At 35.0% G+C, this 16,766-nt stretch overlaps 2 protein-coding genes across 4 annotated transcripts; both read right to left on the bottom strand.

The window, feature by feature from the left end:
* Positions 1 to 19: 19 nt before the first annotated feature.
* LOC110776230 (protein FAR1-RELATED SEQUENCE 5-like) lies at positions 20 to 12,410 on the bottom strand. The gene is made up of 6 exons (XM_056841799.1): positions 12,302 to 12,410; positions 10,854 to 10,961; positions 10,459 to 10,772; positions 820 to 1,109; positions 531 to 674; positions 20 to 176 (listed from the first exon to the last, which is right to left on the bottom strand). Exons 1-6 carry the CDS (start codon positions 12,408 to 12,410, stop codon positions 20 to 22), a joined length of 1,122 nt encoding a protein of 373 aa, XP_056697777.1.
* Positions 12,411 to 13,309: 899 nt separating this feature from the next.
* Positions 13,310 to 16,753, bottom strand: LOC110776228 (probable polyol transporter 4). 3 transcript variants are annotated; one of them, XM_021980780.2, is made up of 3 exons: positions 16,612 to 16,753; positions 15,263 to 15,501; positions 13,310 to 14,836 (listed from the first exon to the last, which is right to left on the bottom strand). In XM_021980780.2, exons 2-3 carry the CDS (start codon positions 15,465 to 15,467, stop codon positions 13,479 to 13,481), a joined length of 1,563 nt encoding a protein of 520 aa, XP_021836472.1. In that variant the 5' UTR covers positions 15,468 to 15,501; positions 16,612 to 16,753; the 3' UTR covers positions 13,310 to 13,478. The 3 variants fall into 3 exon arrangements, with proteins under 3 accessions (XP_021836472.1, XP_056683248.1, XP_021836473.1); XM_056827270.1 differs by having other exon boundaries at positions 15,263 to 15,576; positions 16,612 to 16,751; XM_021980781.2 differs by lacking the exon at positions 16,612 to 16,753 and having other exon boundaries at positions 13,310 to 14,858; positions 15,263 to 15,398.
* Between the last annotated feature and the right edge of the window lie 13 nt (positions 16,754 to 16,766).

The following is a 16,766-nucleotide window of genomic DNA, read 5'->3' on the forward strand; positions in this document are numbered from 1 at the left end:
GTTGGTTTTATGCAACCTCCTAGAAATAGAATGATTTGTAGTCTCGATCACTCCTTTGAGAAGATAAAACACCCCCAGAAAACCACTCTTTGTTATATGCAGGACACCATTTCTCCTTCAAACTATATAACCTTATTATCCATGAATGTTTAGCGCAATTGTAATCAGCCAAAAAACTACAAAAGAACAAATAAGGAGAACAAAAGAACAATCAGGGACACTAAACGAACACCCTAAGTAAAATAAAGAACAAATGAAGAGAACAAAAAGAACAATAACAGAAACATACAGTTCAATAAAACTTGAAAAGAACAACAAATAAGATGTGAGGGAAAGGAAAGAACAAACAATCACAGTACAAGAAGTATAGACTCTATTAATTAAAGAAAAGAACTTTCAGATTAAAAGAACAAGTTTCGTCAAGCAAGAAAAAGAACAGTACCTAACAATAGAAAGAACATGTTCTGGAATGAAATGAACAAAATAAAATTCTAGAAGAACTAATCAGTCTATTCCAATAATGCTCGAACTCAACAACTGTGTCACTATATTTCAAAACATAATCAAACTGACGTTTGAATCCTTCTTTGGCCATAACACCTTTGATGTTTACAACTGCATTTTCTCCAATGTGCCACATACACAACTGATGCCTCGATTTTGGAAACACTTCCCTAAAAAAACATAAACCAAAACAATATATAAATAAATAAACTAAACAGAAAGACAAACGAAAAATAACATAAAAATTTGTACAAAAATATAAAAGAACAAAAATGTTTGATGAACGAACATACAAACATCCTAAACGAACATTACCTTATAGCCTTGTCCATGGCAGAACATTGATCAGTCATGATAGTCACAGTTTGCTTCCCTCCCATGGAAGTCAAAAAAGAATTAAAAAGCCAGTCAAAACTACCTGCCTTCTTATACAATATAAAACCAACTCCAAACATGATATTTTGGGTGTGAAGATTCATTCCAACAAAAGGCCCACAAATCATATCGTATTTATTAGTACGATAAGTCGTATCATGAATCAATAAATCACCAAATGCTTCATAATCAGACCGCATTCTTCCATCTCTCCAAAAAAAATTGGTCAACTGATTCATTTCATTAAGTTGAAAATCATAATAAAAAATGATGTTCATTAGTTTGTTTCATAGCAAACCATTTGATCAACTGATTTGAATCACAACCATCCAAATTTTTCTTCTGCTCTGCCAAAACTGTAGGGGAATTCAGTTAAATACATATAACATGTGCGGAAGATCCCCAAAGCCAGGAAACATATATAAAGCACAGATTAAGCATACTTACATTCGAAGCGTGTTTTCCCGAGTTTAATATCAACGAACACGAACAAAGAACTCCGATTGTCGTTCCTCTATTTGGTTCACCGACACGTTCAGATCCTTTTTGATAATCGTAGCTTAGACAATATTCAAGAGTTTGTGCTTTTTGGGAAGAACACATCCGTGGAGGCTAAGAGAGAATTAGGGTTTCTCTCTCTTCCTTAGGGTTTGATGTGTAAACTGAATTGTGTGTGTTGGAAAAGTGTATTGAGGTTATTAGAATAACCTAGTAGTCATAATAAGAAAGCCAACTAACTTGATGGGCAAGCCAACCAACTTGGCCGGCCAAGCCCACACGCGAAGCAAGCAGCAAGCGCGCACTGTTGGGTCGTGGGCCGCGTGCCGCTGCTGCTCCCCTCTCCTTTGATCAGCGCGCGCCACACAGCCAAGGCCTTTGGGCCAGCACTGCATTGTCATGTGCGTTGCGCCCATGGGCCTTGCGCTTGTGCGCTCCGGCTCGTGGGTTTCTTTCGTGTTGCGATTAAATTATCCTTCGACAATTTGTTTATCGTTTCGTACTTGACGATCCAATGTCGTATGATACGATTATTCATCTTGCCTATCTTACGAATATACGCAATACGATATACGATTTTCACGATCCAATGTTAAATCTTATAATTATGTTTAACCGAACTAATTTCCCAAAAAGCTATTAAATGAATTTACGATTCATTTAATCCGGTGATCTGTTACATGCCAATGGTGTGACCTTATAGGTTCGGTCAACAGTAAGCTGTGAGCCTAATATAGATTAGAACTCACTGATCGGAAGCATTGCTCCAGCTAGCTGTTCTGATCACTTAATCTCACTGAATTAATTGTTCGTAATTAATCTGAACCTTGGTATTGACTAATGCACCTTGGGCGAAGGACATATTTCCTTTAGTCTCCCACTCGTCATTCAGACAAGTGTGAATTCCTATTCCTTTGTCTCTTGGTGTTACTTACTGAACATAAGGTAACATCCAAGCCATCCTTATTAGGTCCAGAAGTGTTTCTCAAATTACAGAGTTCAACTGTTAAACTTTTACAGAAGGTTAAGCCTTAACCATTCTGAGCACGGCCATGCATTTTCACTGTATCTAACTCTTTGAGAGGCCTTGTACAACATCAACACCATATCCTATCAAATATAGGAGGATAATCCCTTCTTGTAACTTATGAACACTTTACTTTGATTCATAGTAAGCCCAATAAATGCTTTTATAGCCTCCTTTTACGATGCGACGTTTAGCGAGCATTAAAGCGAACTAATTCTGAAACAAGCAGCCATAACTACTCAGGTTCTGAGGAATAGGGTCCAATCACCATTAATGAGAACTACTTATGACATGACTTTAATCTCTTAAAGTGTTCTCATGGTCAATCCGATACAAGATCCAATAAGTATCTATGCAAAAGATTCTGACATCCAGTCAATCTAGTTCAAGAAACCGAACTACAAATCTACTTGCAATCTAATCTTCATTAGTCATTGGTCGTCCACCTTTCAATGACCTGGATTACGGATCCTTTGTGACTTCAATATTCAAGTTCACTTATGGGTGTTTCTTTGTCGAAGAATCCATCTTGACATCACATTTGAATATTTTGAATCACTTGGACTTCGTCATTTAATACTAAACCAAGATTAAATGATATATGAAATATAATTTCATAAATGATAAATGTTTAAACCAAATGCTTACCAATTTGTGGGCCTCTAACCCAAAATCAAGCATTTAATGTTTTACAGATATAGGCCTTTCACCCAATACTTAAAATATTCATGGAACTCAAACTTGATTCCATTTCTGCATATGAGTGTTGTATCTCATTCGATGCGGAGGTTTAGTTTATCATACTTTGCTATTCTTAGCATCTTTTCTATCGAAAGCCTTTCGATGTAAGATGAAAAGATCTTTGAATATGTTTATAGAATGATCTAGTCTTTCGTTGCTGTTTAGGATGATAATCATATTTAAAATAGAAAATTATCCAGATAGAAGACTTGTGATCAACCTGAGTTCATGGAAGAACTCCCACTAAAAAACGATTCTCTTTTCATTTCTTCTTTGCCAATAATGAATTCATTTCAATTATGTAGAATTTCAAATGATGCTTTCCTTTTGGAATGTTCCAACTAGTTCACAGAGATGTGGGAGATACATCTTTCAACTGAGAACTTGGAAACTAATCATTGATTCAGTTTCCCATGCATCACATATGGTTTATAACCTATGTTACCACCTTTTAATCACGACGCCTAATTGCCCGTGTTTGTTTGTGGTTTTCCTAACAACAAGATTCAACTTTTGCTTAGGCAAATGCATGTAGCATCAAAACTCTAGTTCATCTTCACTTCCGCTTATCAAGTGTTCATCGTATATCCAAATGTATTGGATGTTCTTGATATGGTTCTAATGATCTTTGATTTGATCAATAGAGATTGGTATGAAGTCGTCACGATCCAATGTTCACGAGTTATCTTGGCGATCTATATATCACATCATACATGATTGATTGTAATGAAAAAACCATTCGCATTTTAAAATCTATCCATGTAACTTTAGCTTTATTCTGTTTCAAGAGATACTGAATCTTGCTAAAATCTTGGCATTTCCATGTGATATAAGGTGAAGGCACCTCTTCAAGGTCCTTCATGCTTAACTTTAGTGATAACAACCTAACTTCATACTTAGTTAAGCATTCATTACTTAGACTTACTCATATGGGTTGAGAGTCTCTTTTGAGTCTCTCAATTGTGTTTGATTTAGTAATTACTTTTACAGAATCCAAACAAAGCTTTATATCCTATCCAATAGATCTTTAACCCACTATGTTCTAAGTTTCGCCATGGTTCTAATATTGACAAATACTTTCAAATCTAACCATTTAGAATTTGAATGTCATTTTCAATAGAGAGATGTGTATCTCATATATATATAGAACCAATAAATTTAACTTACCTCCCACTAAACTCCTCATCTACAAGATGATCCATGTTTTCATAGAGCCATGATTGCTCAATAGCCTTGTTCAAAAATATGTTCCAATTCCCACTTGCATGCTTTAATCTGCGAATAGATTTCTTAAGCTTGCTCTTTTATCTAGCATCCAAAACTTTTACATTGTGTGATTTACACAATTCCTTTCTACAAGTCCAATTGAGGAAGGTGTTTCATTTTCCAATTGCCATATTTCCATATGCAATGATTACTAGATTTATCCAAAATAGTTCAAGAATTCCGACTTGGTGAAAAAGATTTCAACATTATCAACGTCGTGAAGTTGTTTATAATCTTTAACCACCAATCTAGCTTTTCTTTTGTATGTGTATACAATATCATCTTTGTATGTTTTGAAAACATGTTTGCAACCAATGGGAGTGAACCCTGTATGCAAATCAACCTTGTATGTTTAGAAAACATGTTTGCAACTAATGGGAGTGAACCCTTTATGCAAATAAACCTTGTATGTTTAGAAAACATGTTTGCAACTAATGGGAGTGAACCCTTTATGCAAATAAACCAAATCATAGATTTTTATTCTTTAAGATGAAGATACTTTGGATAAAATGGCCTCAAACCATTTTGTATGGCCTCGAACCATACTTATATTTCTGATGGCCTCAAACCATATTTGGGAATTTTTAATTCGTCGTAGCTAACCTGTAAGTCGTATGTTCTTGAAGCACTTTCCAAAGTCTTCATAGTTTTCATTCCTCAAGATATATATGTATCTATCTTGGTTGAATTCTATTCCTTATACGATTTACATAGGTATTGAACATCAAACGTTAGTGTCTATAAAGATATTACGTACGCAAGTCCTTTGAGTATTAGGATTCTCTTGAAGCACTTCTAAAGTCTTCCTGAAGCTCTTTTAAAGGCTTCTAAGTACGGAGATTTTCCAAAGACTCCTAAGTATCCTACATTTGTTTGTTGCTTGACTCGAAGTCCTTTTGCGGTCACTTCGAGGTCATTTTTCTCCCACTTGCCTTTTTGGAAATATGATGGTTTCCTAAAAGTCATTATCTAGAGCAACAACTATATGTTCTCAGATTTGTGGTAGAACCAATACCTTTTGTTTCTATGAGTCGCTCATAAAGAAACATATATCTATTCTTGAGTTTGTTTGATGTAAACACTAACTCCCACTGGACCCTAGATATATATGTACTGAAAAGATGTACTGAACCGAAGTTCAATCCTTAAGACATCTTATCCTTAGCTTTGACAACTTTGTTTAGTGTGATAGTCACTTGGGAGTATCATTTAGAAACTATATCGCAAAATAGTCGTGATTATTGTTAATCGAATGGATTCCGATTTCTCCATTTGGACATAACATATTCTTATATATGGAGCTTCGATTGTCATAATTCCATATAAATAATCTATATAATATTTCTTGGTTCATGCAAACATCACCTTGACCCAGCCTAGATGTTCCAAAATTCTTGCCAAGTTGATTTTTTACCCTTTTGTGAATCGCATTGAAGCATTTCACATATTTCACGTTGAATAAATATAGCCATATTTTCTCAATTTCTTGTGAAATAGGTAAGTCATAAAATCCATCTTTGGCCCACGAACATAATTGTCTAGACTCTTCTAACAATTGTCCATTTCGATGTCATGTTCAACAAGCAAGACCCACGTGTCTTAGATTAACCAACTTTCAGAAATCCATTCCATGGAATCTTAGAATGTTGTCTTGTTGATATGGTCGTATGACATTGCCAAAGATATGTGGAACACAAATCAAAATGTTTGATTTGAAGTTTCAGTGTAAAGAGATTTGTTTTTTTTTTATTAATCAATCATATGACTCAACCCTTAAATGACCATTTCATTCAAATAAACGCTCAACGAATGTTTTTGTTTACTTTGAATGTGAGTCTTTTTGTTGTCCAAACAAAAATTGTTTATGATGATTAATGGAACATAATACCATTAAGTTCCAGCCTTTAGAAGGACTTTAAAACAAACATGATGACCCTACAATTAATGTTGCACAACTTTGCTTCATTTCCCACTTGTAGGTCAATAACCAGACTTAGCTCCCGGAATTTGAGTTCTTAACAAGAGTTAGAACCTCAAGCGGTAATCTAATACCATAGGAGTTTATTTGCTAAGTCGTTTCTAACACAAACTTTTAGGTAGAAATAGAATATCTAAATTCATTTCTTTTGTTCCCGTTTTCCATCCTTTCTAGCACGTTTTCTTATAGTCCAAAAGATTTTACTCTTTGCTTGATCTTCTTACTTTGTTATGCTTGCAAAGTCCCTTTCTTTTATTCACTTTGAATGACAAAATCCAATGAGTCTAGTTCATTTATTGAATCAAAAGAAAATTGGTTGTTAACCATTGGTAATACATGAGTCTTTAACTCAATACTTCATTATTCCAAAACTACCCAATATTATGAATATATGAGGTCTAATTGGTCTACCATTCAAATTTTAGTTGGGAAACAACCATGAAGATCACTATAAGAAAACAACATTCAAGATACAGTCTCACTTTCCTTTTCTTTGAGAATCGCTCTCAAAATTAGTTACCAATTGATCGAGGAAATATCGCAGTTCTATTATCCGGACGCAACAAAGTTGAAAATTTACAATTCTACAAAATGAACTACCAAAGAAAACATTCATCATACTTCAATAACTTGAATAAAAGCATTCACGTAATCATTAAAGCTATTAAACATTTCATTCATGCAAAAAATAAAACATGGTCCATAATGAATGAAACGATTCCAAGACCCTAAAAGTCCTAAATCCTTAAGCAGCTTTGGCATGTCTTAAGTCTTTTAAGATTCTAGGTAAGCAAAACCTATTGCTAGTAATCTCCAAATTACTCTTGGTTAATAAATTAATACCATAATTTATCCCATTCCCACAACATATGCCATTATTGTTTGAGTTAACACCACAATCAACGTGCTCCTTTGAGACGCCTTACCATCTAAGTCAACTAAAATAGCACCTCGCTTTGGCGTAAACCTACTATGTTAGATCCTTAGATTTTTGTAAGTGCTTGATTTGGAAGACAACTCATAAACTCAATATTACTTTGGACCTAGTTGTTTCTATGTTGTTTCGATTATTTAGTGAACTAAATCTAATCGAGCATACAAACAACATTCATGCATAATATATTCATTCAAGCATAATATATAGTGCATAAACTAAATTGGTGAACTAGTATGGCCCAAACTCTTGTCTTGAAGCATCCAATCTTCTTCACCATCTTGTTAGCTTGGCATCGTCTTGAATCTTCATTCAATGCTAACTTAAATTTCTAAACTTAGAAATACTTGAAATAATAAAATTACATCAAAATTTCAATGGTACGCAGACCATATTTAAAACTTTACATTCAAAGATAAAACGGTTCGCAAACCGTATTTAACTATCCTAGATTGGCCATACTAGTCACTTGGAGTACCTGCATTACATAAAATATGCATTCTATGCATTCACCAATTCGTATCCTAAAACGAATGGCCCAATTAAATATGCAAGTATTTACGTGAATTATTTAAAATTCACGTTTACATAAACGCGTCCTAAAAGATTAATAAATTTCAAATTATTAATCCTTAGAATTTATTCTAATTAAATTTTAATTTAATTAAAATAAAGCGACCTACGAAATAATTAAAATAATTATTTCATTTTAATTTCATTAAGCGGCTCCCACTCAAACCAATAATTATTCCGGATAAATAAATATTTAAATATTAAATTAAACTCACGGCCCCGCCCAAGTTAAATAAAATAATTAATTAATTATCCCGTTAGCCATTTTAATGCAAATATCAAATTTTAAAGCCCAACGAAACAAAAATGCCCAAAATTGTGCAATGCGGGCTAGGCTTGCGCCCAGCCCAACACTGCCTCGTGCTGTGTGGCCTACGAGGCCCATGAGCTCGTCGCCCATGCCCCGCAAGCCCTCGCACACACTGCCGCAGCTCGTCCCTACTTCGTGACATGCTGCTCGTTGTTGTGATGCTCGACGGTGCGCGCAAGGCAAGGCACCCTTGCCCTTGCTTGCTCACAGCTCGCAAGCCAAGGCTCGTTGCCTTGCTCGCTCACTCCACCCAGCGCGCGCGGCACGCAGCTCGCTTGCTGTTGCCCGCGTTGTTGTGGCTTGGCTACGGGGAGGCAGCCTGCATGGCTACGACGAGCCACACGCACCGCACACCCCTTTTTGTTCGTGCCTTTGGTTCGTGCAAACGAACCAACTAATTAAAAAAAATTCAATTTCACGAACATATTTGCATTTAGTTATTTTTCACAAAATTAATAATTTTTATTTTCGAAAAATAACAACTTTATGATTTAAGTAATTTTTACAACAATCCGATTTTGCAAAATTTATTAAATCTAGGCTAACTTTATTCAAATTTTAACGAACGAACAATGTCAATAAAAAATTTGAACGTTTTGATAATCGAATCTAAAACTTTAAATCGTTCTAAACATTTAAATTTCAGATTTTTACCAATTTGGTTTAAGTGTTGATTAAAATTAACGAATCTAATTAAAATTTTAATCCAATAATTTTTAATAACTGCCCCTTAATATGAAATTATATTCCCTTTCCCAATTAACCAAATTTCCAGATCCAAATTATTTAAAAAATCAATTAGCGATCTAAAATTTACGAATTTGGGGAAAGCAAAATTAGGGTTTATACTTAACAAAAATGGCCGAAATTTTTACCATAATTTTAAAATATACCCAACAGCAGTGTGTCAAAATTTCAGGCAATTCTGAGTAGTTTAGCTCGACCGATTAATTGAAAAACTTTCCAAATTTGTTAATTTTAATATGAAAATTAACTAAAACGCCCAAAAACACATACTTCGAGGCCTGTTTTTGCAATTCCGTTCACAAGAGTTGATCTTAGAAAATCGTTTTCAATCAGATTAGGGTCAGAAAAGTCGAAAATACAAAACGTTTTGAATTCAGAACTTATTATACGATTCATCCAATAATCCATAATAATTCGAAAAATTCAATAAAAAATCCAAAAAGTTCGACAACAACAAAAACAATAAATCATGCTAAAAAATATTTTGAATACATAAGGCTCATGATACCATGTAGGGGAATACGGTTAAATACATATAACATGTGCGGAAGATCCCCAAAGCCAGGAAACATGTATAAAGCACAGATTAAGCATACTTACATTCGAAGCGTGTTTTCCCGAGTTTATTATCAACGAACACGAAAAAAGAACTCCAATTGGCGTTCCTCTATTTGGTTCACCGACACGTTCATATCCGTCTTGATAATCGTAGCTTAGACAATATTCAATAGTTTGTGCTTTTTGGGAAGAACACATTCATGGAGGCTAAGAGAGAATTAGGATTTCTCTCTCTTCCTTAGGGTTTGATGTGTAAACTGAATTGTGTGTGTTGGAAAAGTGTACTGAGGTTATTAGGATAACCTAGTAGTCATAATAAGCAAGCCAACCAACTTGGTAGGCAAGCCAACCAAGTTGGCCGGCCAAGCCCACACGCGAAGCAAGCAGCAGGCGCGCACTGCTGGGCCGTGGGCCGCATGCCGCTGCTGCTCCCCTCTCCTTTGATCCGCACGCGCCACACAGCCAAGGCCTTTGGGCCAGTGCTGCATTGTCATGCGCGCTGTGCACTCCGGCTCGTGGGTTGCTTTCGTGTTGCGATTAAATTATCCTTCGACAATTTGTTTATCGTTTCGTACTTGACGATCCAATGCCGTACGATACGATTATTCGTCTCGCCTAGCTTACGAATATACGCAATACGATATACGATTTAACGATCCAATGTTAAATCGTATAATTATGTTTTCCGAACTAATTTCCCAAAAAGCTATTAAATGAGTTTCCGATTTATTTAATCCAGTGATCTGTTACATGCCAATGGTGTGACCTTATAGGTTAAGTCAAGAGTAAGCTGCGAGCCTAATATAGATTAGAACTCACTGATCGGAAGCATTGCTCCAACTAGCTGTTCCGATCACTTAATCTCACTGAATTAATTGTTCGTAATTAATCTGAACCTTGGTATTGACTAATGCACCTTGGGTGAAGGATATATTTCCTTCAAAAACAGCATCATACGCATCGGGAACAGTGAAGCCTAAATGCGCCTCACCACAAACTTTTTTCATCATAGCTCTAAGAATATCAGCAAGCGTAGTGTCACTACAAGTAAAAGTAGTAAGAAAAGCCAACTGTTCTTTTGAAATGTGCCTATATGACCTAATAAGGTATTTCTTATTAGCAGGAACCATTGAATGGTTATGCAGACGACAATGTTTAGAAAGAACATACACTCCAGTTTTCTTATCAACATCAAACTGAACTGAAGCCTTGCATCCAGTTCTCCTATCAATTTTTTTAAAGGATTTAGGCACAACAACATCTGGATTTTTAAACCCCTCATATGCACAAACAAAAAACCGTTGTCGAACTATTCTAGTACCACTTCTATACTACTTTTTACCCTTCCTAGTACCAAAACCTTTCCTAAATGCATGACTGTTGTATAACTCATACGCCTCATCATCATCCTTAACTACACTTCCCTCTAATGAAACTGGTTCTTCAAAATCTGCATGACGATAAAAAAAGAACCCAAAGAACATCAGAAATAAGATAAAGGAACAAACAATAGAAGTAAAATAACATTGTAACAAACAAGTAAAAGTGCAATTCATATACCTTGGCCAACAACCACATAGGATAGTGGATCCTCATTAGCATCATTTTGTCTGAATTATTAAGCGCATTATTTAAAATATCTGGAAATTTATAAAATAATCAGAAAAAGAACTCAATCAAAAGAACACATTAAAATTTTAAAGAACAATTTGTGCATATTTAAAAAGAACAACTAATGTAGACTCATAAAAACTTAAAACAATAATTCGTGTAGATTAAAAAGAACAACAAATGAAGAGTAAAAAGAACAGTAGTTGTTTAAAAAAAAAATCAATGTAGACTTAAAAAGAACAATGCATCAAGAATAAAGAACTGTCCATATAGACTTAAAAGAACACTAGCTAGGCATTAAAAGAACAATCAATGCAGAGTTAAAAGAACAATCAGTGTAGTCAATCGAAAGAACACATTAAAACTTAAAAGAACAATTTGTTCAGATTTAAAAGAACAACCAATGTAGACTCATAAAAACTTAAAAGAACAATCTGTGCGGATATAAAAGAACAACCAATGAAGAATCAAAAGAATAGTAGCTATTGAAAAGAATAATGCATGAAGAGTAAACGAACAGTCCATGTAGACTGAAAAGAACACTAGGCATTAAAAGAACAATCAATGAATAGTTAAAAGAACAATCAGTGTAGATTTGATGAGATGATGTTCTTTTTATTTTTATTTTAAATGTATTTTAAAGAATAAAAAGAACAACCTATTACGACTAAAAGAACAAACATTGTAGATTTAAAAGACAAACCTAAAACTGTTAGCACACGGTAAAAGAGCACTTATTAAAAATTCAATATGTTCTTTTAATACAAACATTTGTACGTTAAATACATTCACTTGTTCTTTCTGAAAAGTCAAATATATAAAAAGGAACGTCTCAATACGTATTCTAAACATGTTCTTTTGATACCGACATATGTTCTTCTGAAATGATTTAATGTTCTTTTCCGCAAACGAACATAACCAAACGTATATTCCTTAATTATACTAGTTATTACACAATCAATTTCACCACATAAATGACATAAAATGCAAAATCAACGAAAAAAACAATTCGTAACCTTCATTATCAACAATCTCCAAAATCAACGAAGAATGAAATTCAATATTAGATTAATCAAAGTAATTACAATCACCAATAACATAAAAAGTACGATTATTACGAAATCGAAATCATAAAATCAAAAAAAAATTGCAATTCGTTATTACAAATTGAAAAAATACCTTCGTAAGTCTGATTTTCAGCTGAAGAATTTGAATGAGAAGAAGAAGAAGAATCATTCGAAACTGATGTTGAAACAGATAAATCATGGAATATTTGAGAATTTTCCATCACTTTCTCTCTCTAAAAACAATTTAAACACAAATGTAAGCTTTCTCTCTCCTCTTCACACTTTTTAAATTCAAAATTATGAAGTCCAGACATATAAATACCCGCAAAAAGGAGCGAACAACAAAAAAAAATCGCGAAAACTAAACAGAGAAGAACAGAGCATATGATGTTCTTTTGTAAAGTGGAACATGTTCTTTTTATCTGCAGAATTAATGAAAACACGCGTTTTGTTTTAAAATGTTTGCGTTTTAATCTCGGTGCATCTAGATCTAGGTGCACACGCCTGCACCATCCAAATTGCGACTCTGAATGTGGTTCCACCGATCGATAACAACATCAAAGGTTTCTCTCCTAAAATGTCTTTTATATGATGATATTAGCAGCTTAGCAAGGTCCTTTGAAGGCTTTTTAATTTCTCATGTGAAAATGGTAGACAACACGGTAGCTCACCATGTGGTATGGTGGGATACCCGTGGTAGTACGGAATTTTTATGATGAACTCCTTTCCACAAAGCATCACAATCTTTGGTGGAACTTGATTTCCGATAATACTTTTAGCCTAACTTTTCCCTCAAAAAAAAAGGTGAAGTAAAAAATGTCCTCCTCTGGTCTAAATGTTGCAGGGATGCTCTGATTTAATAAAATCTGATCTAATAAGTAACAATGACATGATGAGAGAACATGACCTTAGCATTTGACTTGGACATAAAGGGGATTTAAGGGCTCCTTTTCCAGAAAAAAGATGATCCTAGAAACTTAACAACATCAGTGTCTAGCATCTGGCATACCAGGAATGATCTGTTTCATTTAATAACAACTTTGACCAAGATTAAAGCGAAAAAGTCAACTTGAGACATAGTATCATGTTAGAAAACATAGCATAGGCATAAAGAACAGAATTAAGAGAAGGAAATAGTATTGAACGAAAAACCCCTAAGATAAACAACTATAATTTTTGTTTGCAATCTGAATCTGATTTGTTTCCCTGCTTCTAGGTACATGAATATTTGTACAAGAAAACAATGTATGGCCAATGTCATTGAATTAACAAATGTTGGTACTAAACTTTTATGATACTAAATGCCGAGTGTCTGCGAGGTCTAAGTGACCCTCCTTTAATCTCTCTCTCTCTTGGAACAAAGACTCGATTTCCTCTAGTGTCTTTCCTTTTGTTTCTGGAATAAACTTATGGACAAACACTACCGAAAGTGCAGAAAACGCACAAAACACCAAGAACGTCCCGGGCACTGAAATGGCGTTGGAAACAGACAGGAAGGACAAGCTAACAAGCCCACTGCAGACCCTGTTAGCCGCAAAACCAACAGCTACTGCTTGAGCTCGTATCCTCAACGGATAAATCTCTGAAGTCAAAACCCAGCAAATTGGACCTATTCCTATTGAAAAGAAGGCGACATCGCCACAGATAAATAATATTGCCAATGCAATCCCAATTGGTCCTTTTCCCATGAATGGCAAACTCAGTGATATACAAAACAAGCAAATGGTTATCCCAATCGTGCTGGTATACAACAGCGGCTTTCTACCAATTCTATCAATGAGTAAAAGGGCAACTAGTATCGCAGCTGTCTTTGTAACTCCAACAGAAATTGTAGCTGCTAAGAGCTGAGAGTTACCCTCTATCCCAGCTGTTTTAAGAATCGTTGGACTGTAATAAACTAATGCATCTATTCCTGTGATTTGTTGGAAACACTGTAACCCAACACCAGCAGCAAGCATTTTATAAACTGCATGACTAGGCTTTACAATTTCACGCCAAACAGCTTTCTCTTGAGAGTTGTTGGATTTCGCTTTGCTGGCAGTTTTTAGAATGTCATCAAGTCTTTCCGCTACTTCCTTTTCATCTCCAATCGTTTTCATTAATATCGTTCTTGCTTCATTAACTCTATCTTGAAGAACCAACCAACGTGGTGATTCTGGGATTACCAAGAGTGCAAATCCTATGATTACAGAAGGGAGTACCCCTAAAGCAAGCATTACCCTCCAGTTGATATTTGCAGGAAGACCTGAAAATGCATAGTTTGAGACATAACCCAGAAGGATTCCAAGATTGATGCAGATCTCAGGAAATGTAGTGAGAAATCCTCTTGAGCTAGCAGGCGCTATCTCAGCTATGTAAACACCCATGATGGTTGCTCCAAACCCGATACCAATCCCTGATAAAAGTCTTCCAACCATTAAGATCTGGAAAGAATTAGCAACAGTCATTATCAAACCTCCTAATTGAAATATGATTGCTCCTATACCCATCGTCCATTTCCTTCCAATTGCATCAGATGTTCTTCCTCCTACCAGACTACCTATCAACGAAACAATACTCAAACACCCTACTAATACTTCTTGTTGCACCTCGGTTATCTTTAATTCTTCCTGGATAAATATGATTGCTCCACTCATTACACCAACATCTGAATCAACAAAAGGTCTCACCTGATATAAATTCAATATATGGAAAAAAAAATTAAAAATAAACAGAAGGGAAAGGTATTGTCTTTTCAGGAGTGGGTTTTCTGGACATGATTTGAAGGATTCATTTCTGTTGTCCACATTAATATAAACATGTATAATTAACAATATGTTAAAGGAAAACTACACCTGATTGGCCATGGGCATTCATTCATATCATTTTCTAGATTTAAATTCAGTAATGAAAGGTAACAAGGGTCAGATTAGATTTTATCAATCATTGTTATGAATTGAGTTAAATGAATTCCTTCCACCCTTATATACTTGTTGTTCAATTATCATTATATTGGTTAACTAAACTAAAGAACCCTGATTTCACTATAACAAAATTGAATCATTAAAGTCAAACATCTAGAAAGCTTACATACCGTAACCAAGAAGAACAGAATTGACAGAAGCGAAAAAGGCGCAAGTCATAACATAATTTCTGGTACTGTTTATCTTATCTTGCTCCTGATGGTAACTTGAAGATTCATTGTCATGCTCTCCAACTTCAGAATCCATCCTGTTGTACTTATTTTGACTTCCCATCTCAATGTTGGACATTTCTGAATTTCCATTTAGCAACCCCATATCTCCTGACTTCAGTTGGCTCAGCTGCCGCCTTCTGAAGAGGAGGGAAAAAGGCGAACACACGATACAAATGCAAAGCTTTATTGATTCATCCTCCTTTCTGTAGTAGCTATAAAGATGAAAAAGGTTCTATTTCCTGAGTTATTTTATTTTTTCTTTTTATGAGAGAAGGATGGGGGTTGATTTTTAAATAAATCCATGTATTATGGCTGAAGCTGCTGACAAAAATCAATACAGAAATAATTTCAAAGATCTGAGTTTATGGAAGTTGTAAAATATTGATTCAAGTTGCATAGATTAAAATACTGAAAATAAATAAATAAGAATAAGTAGAACAAAAGTATGGAAGTTATAAAATGTGGAATATTCTTTCAGGTCAACAGAATTGTATGACTGGTTCCTCTGACTATTACACATTTACACCAACTTCCTTTTTTTCTCCTCCAAATTTTTATACATCCTTAAGCATGTGTATTGCACAAACTTCCAGAGATATTATACTATTGTTGCTTGCTTATGCCGTTATGACGATAAGTTAGCGCTCAATAGCCACCGATCAGGGTTGTTGACCCTTGCGTCCCTAGGGACCTGGCCATTCGGAACTGCAAGGAAAAGATGTATACCAATATACCATTCATGGGAGCTGCAACATCAGTTTCTGCGGTGGAAATTTTCGTTATTTCTGCGGGCCAGGCTGTGTACTAGAGACAGACTTCAGAAAATCGAAGTCCATAGTACTGCCTTTTTTTTAATTTGTGCCAATCATAATGATCACAGGCATATGTTCTGTGGTTATTACTTCAACTCTATGTACTTCTATATAAACTTCGGCAATGGTCAGGCAACTTCACCACTAAAAAAGCATTAGCTTAGCCTCCAGCATACAAGAAATGACTTGGAGTAGAAGAGGCTTTAAAGGCGCAGTTTATGGAAGAAGATGATCTGAGAAACTATAACAGCAGTGTATAGCCTCCAGGATACAAGGAATGCCCCTTTTCAGAATGCAATACTATATACAGTACGAAATAGATGATGAAACTGTACACAATATGATACTGTGAAGAAAGAAACTACGACAGTGTATGGAAAAGAACTGAAGAATTGGTTATATTTAGGCCTTTTAGGCAAGCTAGTGCTTTCTTACCCAAAAAAAAGCAGAAAAACCCAGTACGTATGGTGACAGGTTGACAGCCATCCAAATGATCCAACGAACTAACGTTACGAGAAGAAATATCTGCAAAACTTTTGTTGGTCGTAACAGACTCACAGTTTATACCGATGAAAGAAAAGAAAAAAAAG

This window comes from Spinacia oleracea, chromosome 4, assembly GCF_020520425.1.
Source record: "Spinacia oleracea cultivar Varoflay chromosome 4, BTI_SOV_V1, whole genome shotgun sequence".
Taxonomy (NCBI): domain Eukaryota; kingdom Viridiplantae; phylum Streptophyta; class Magnoliopsida; order Caryophyllales; family Amaranthaceae; genus Spinacia; species Spinacia oleracea.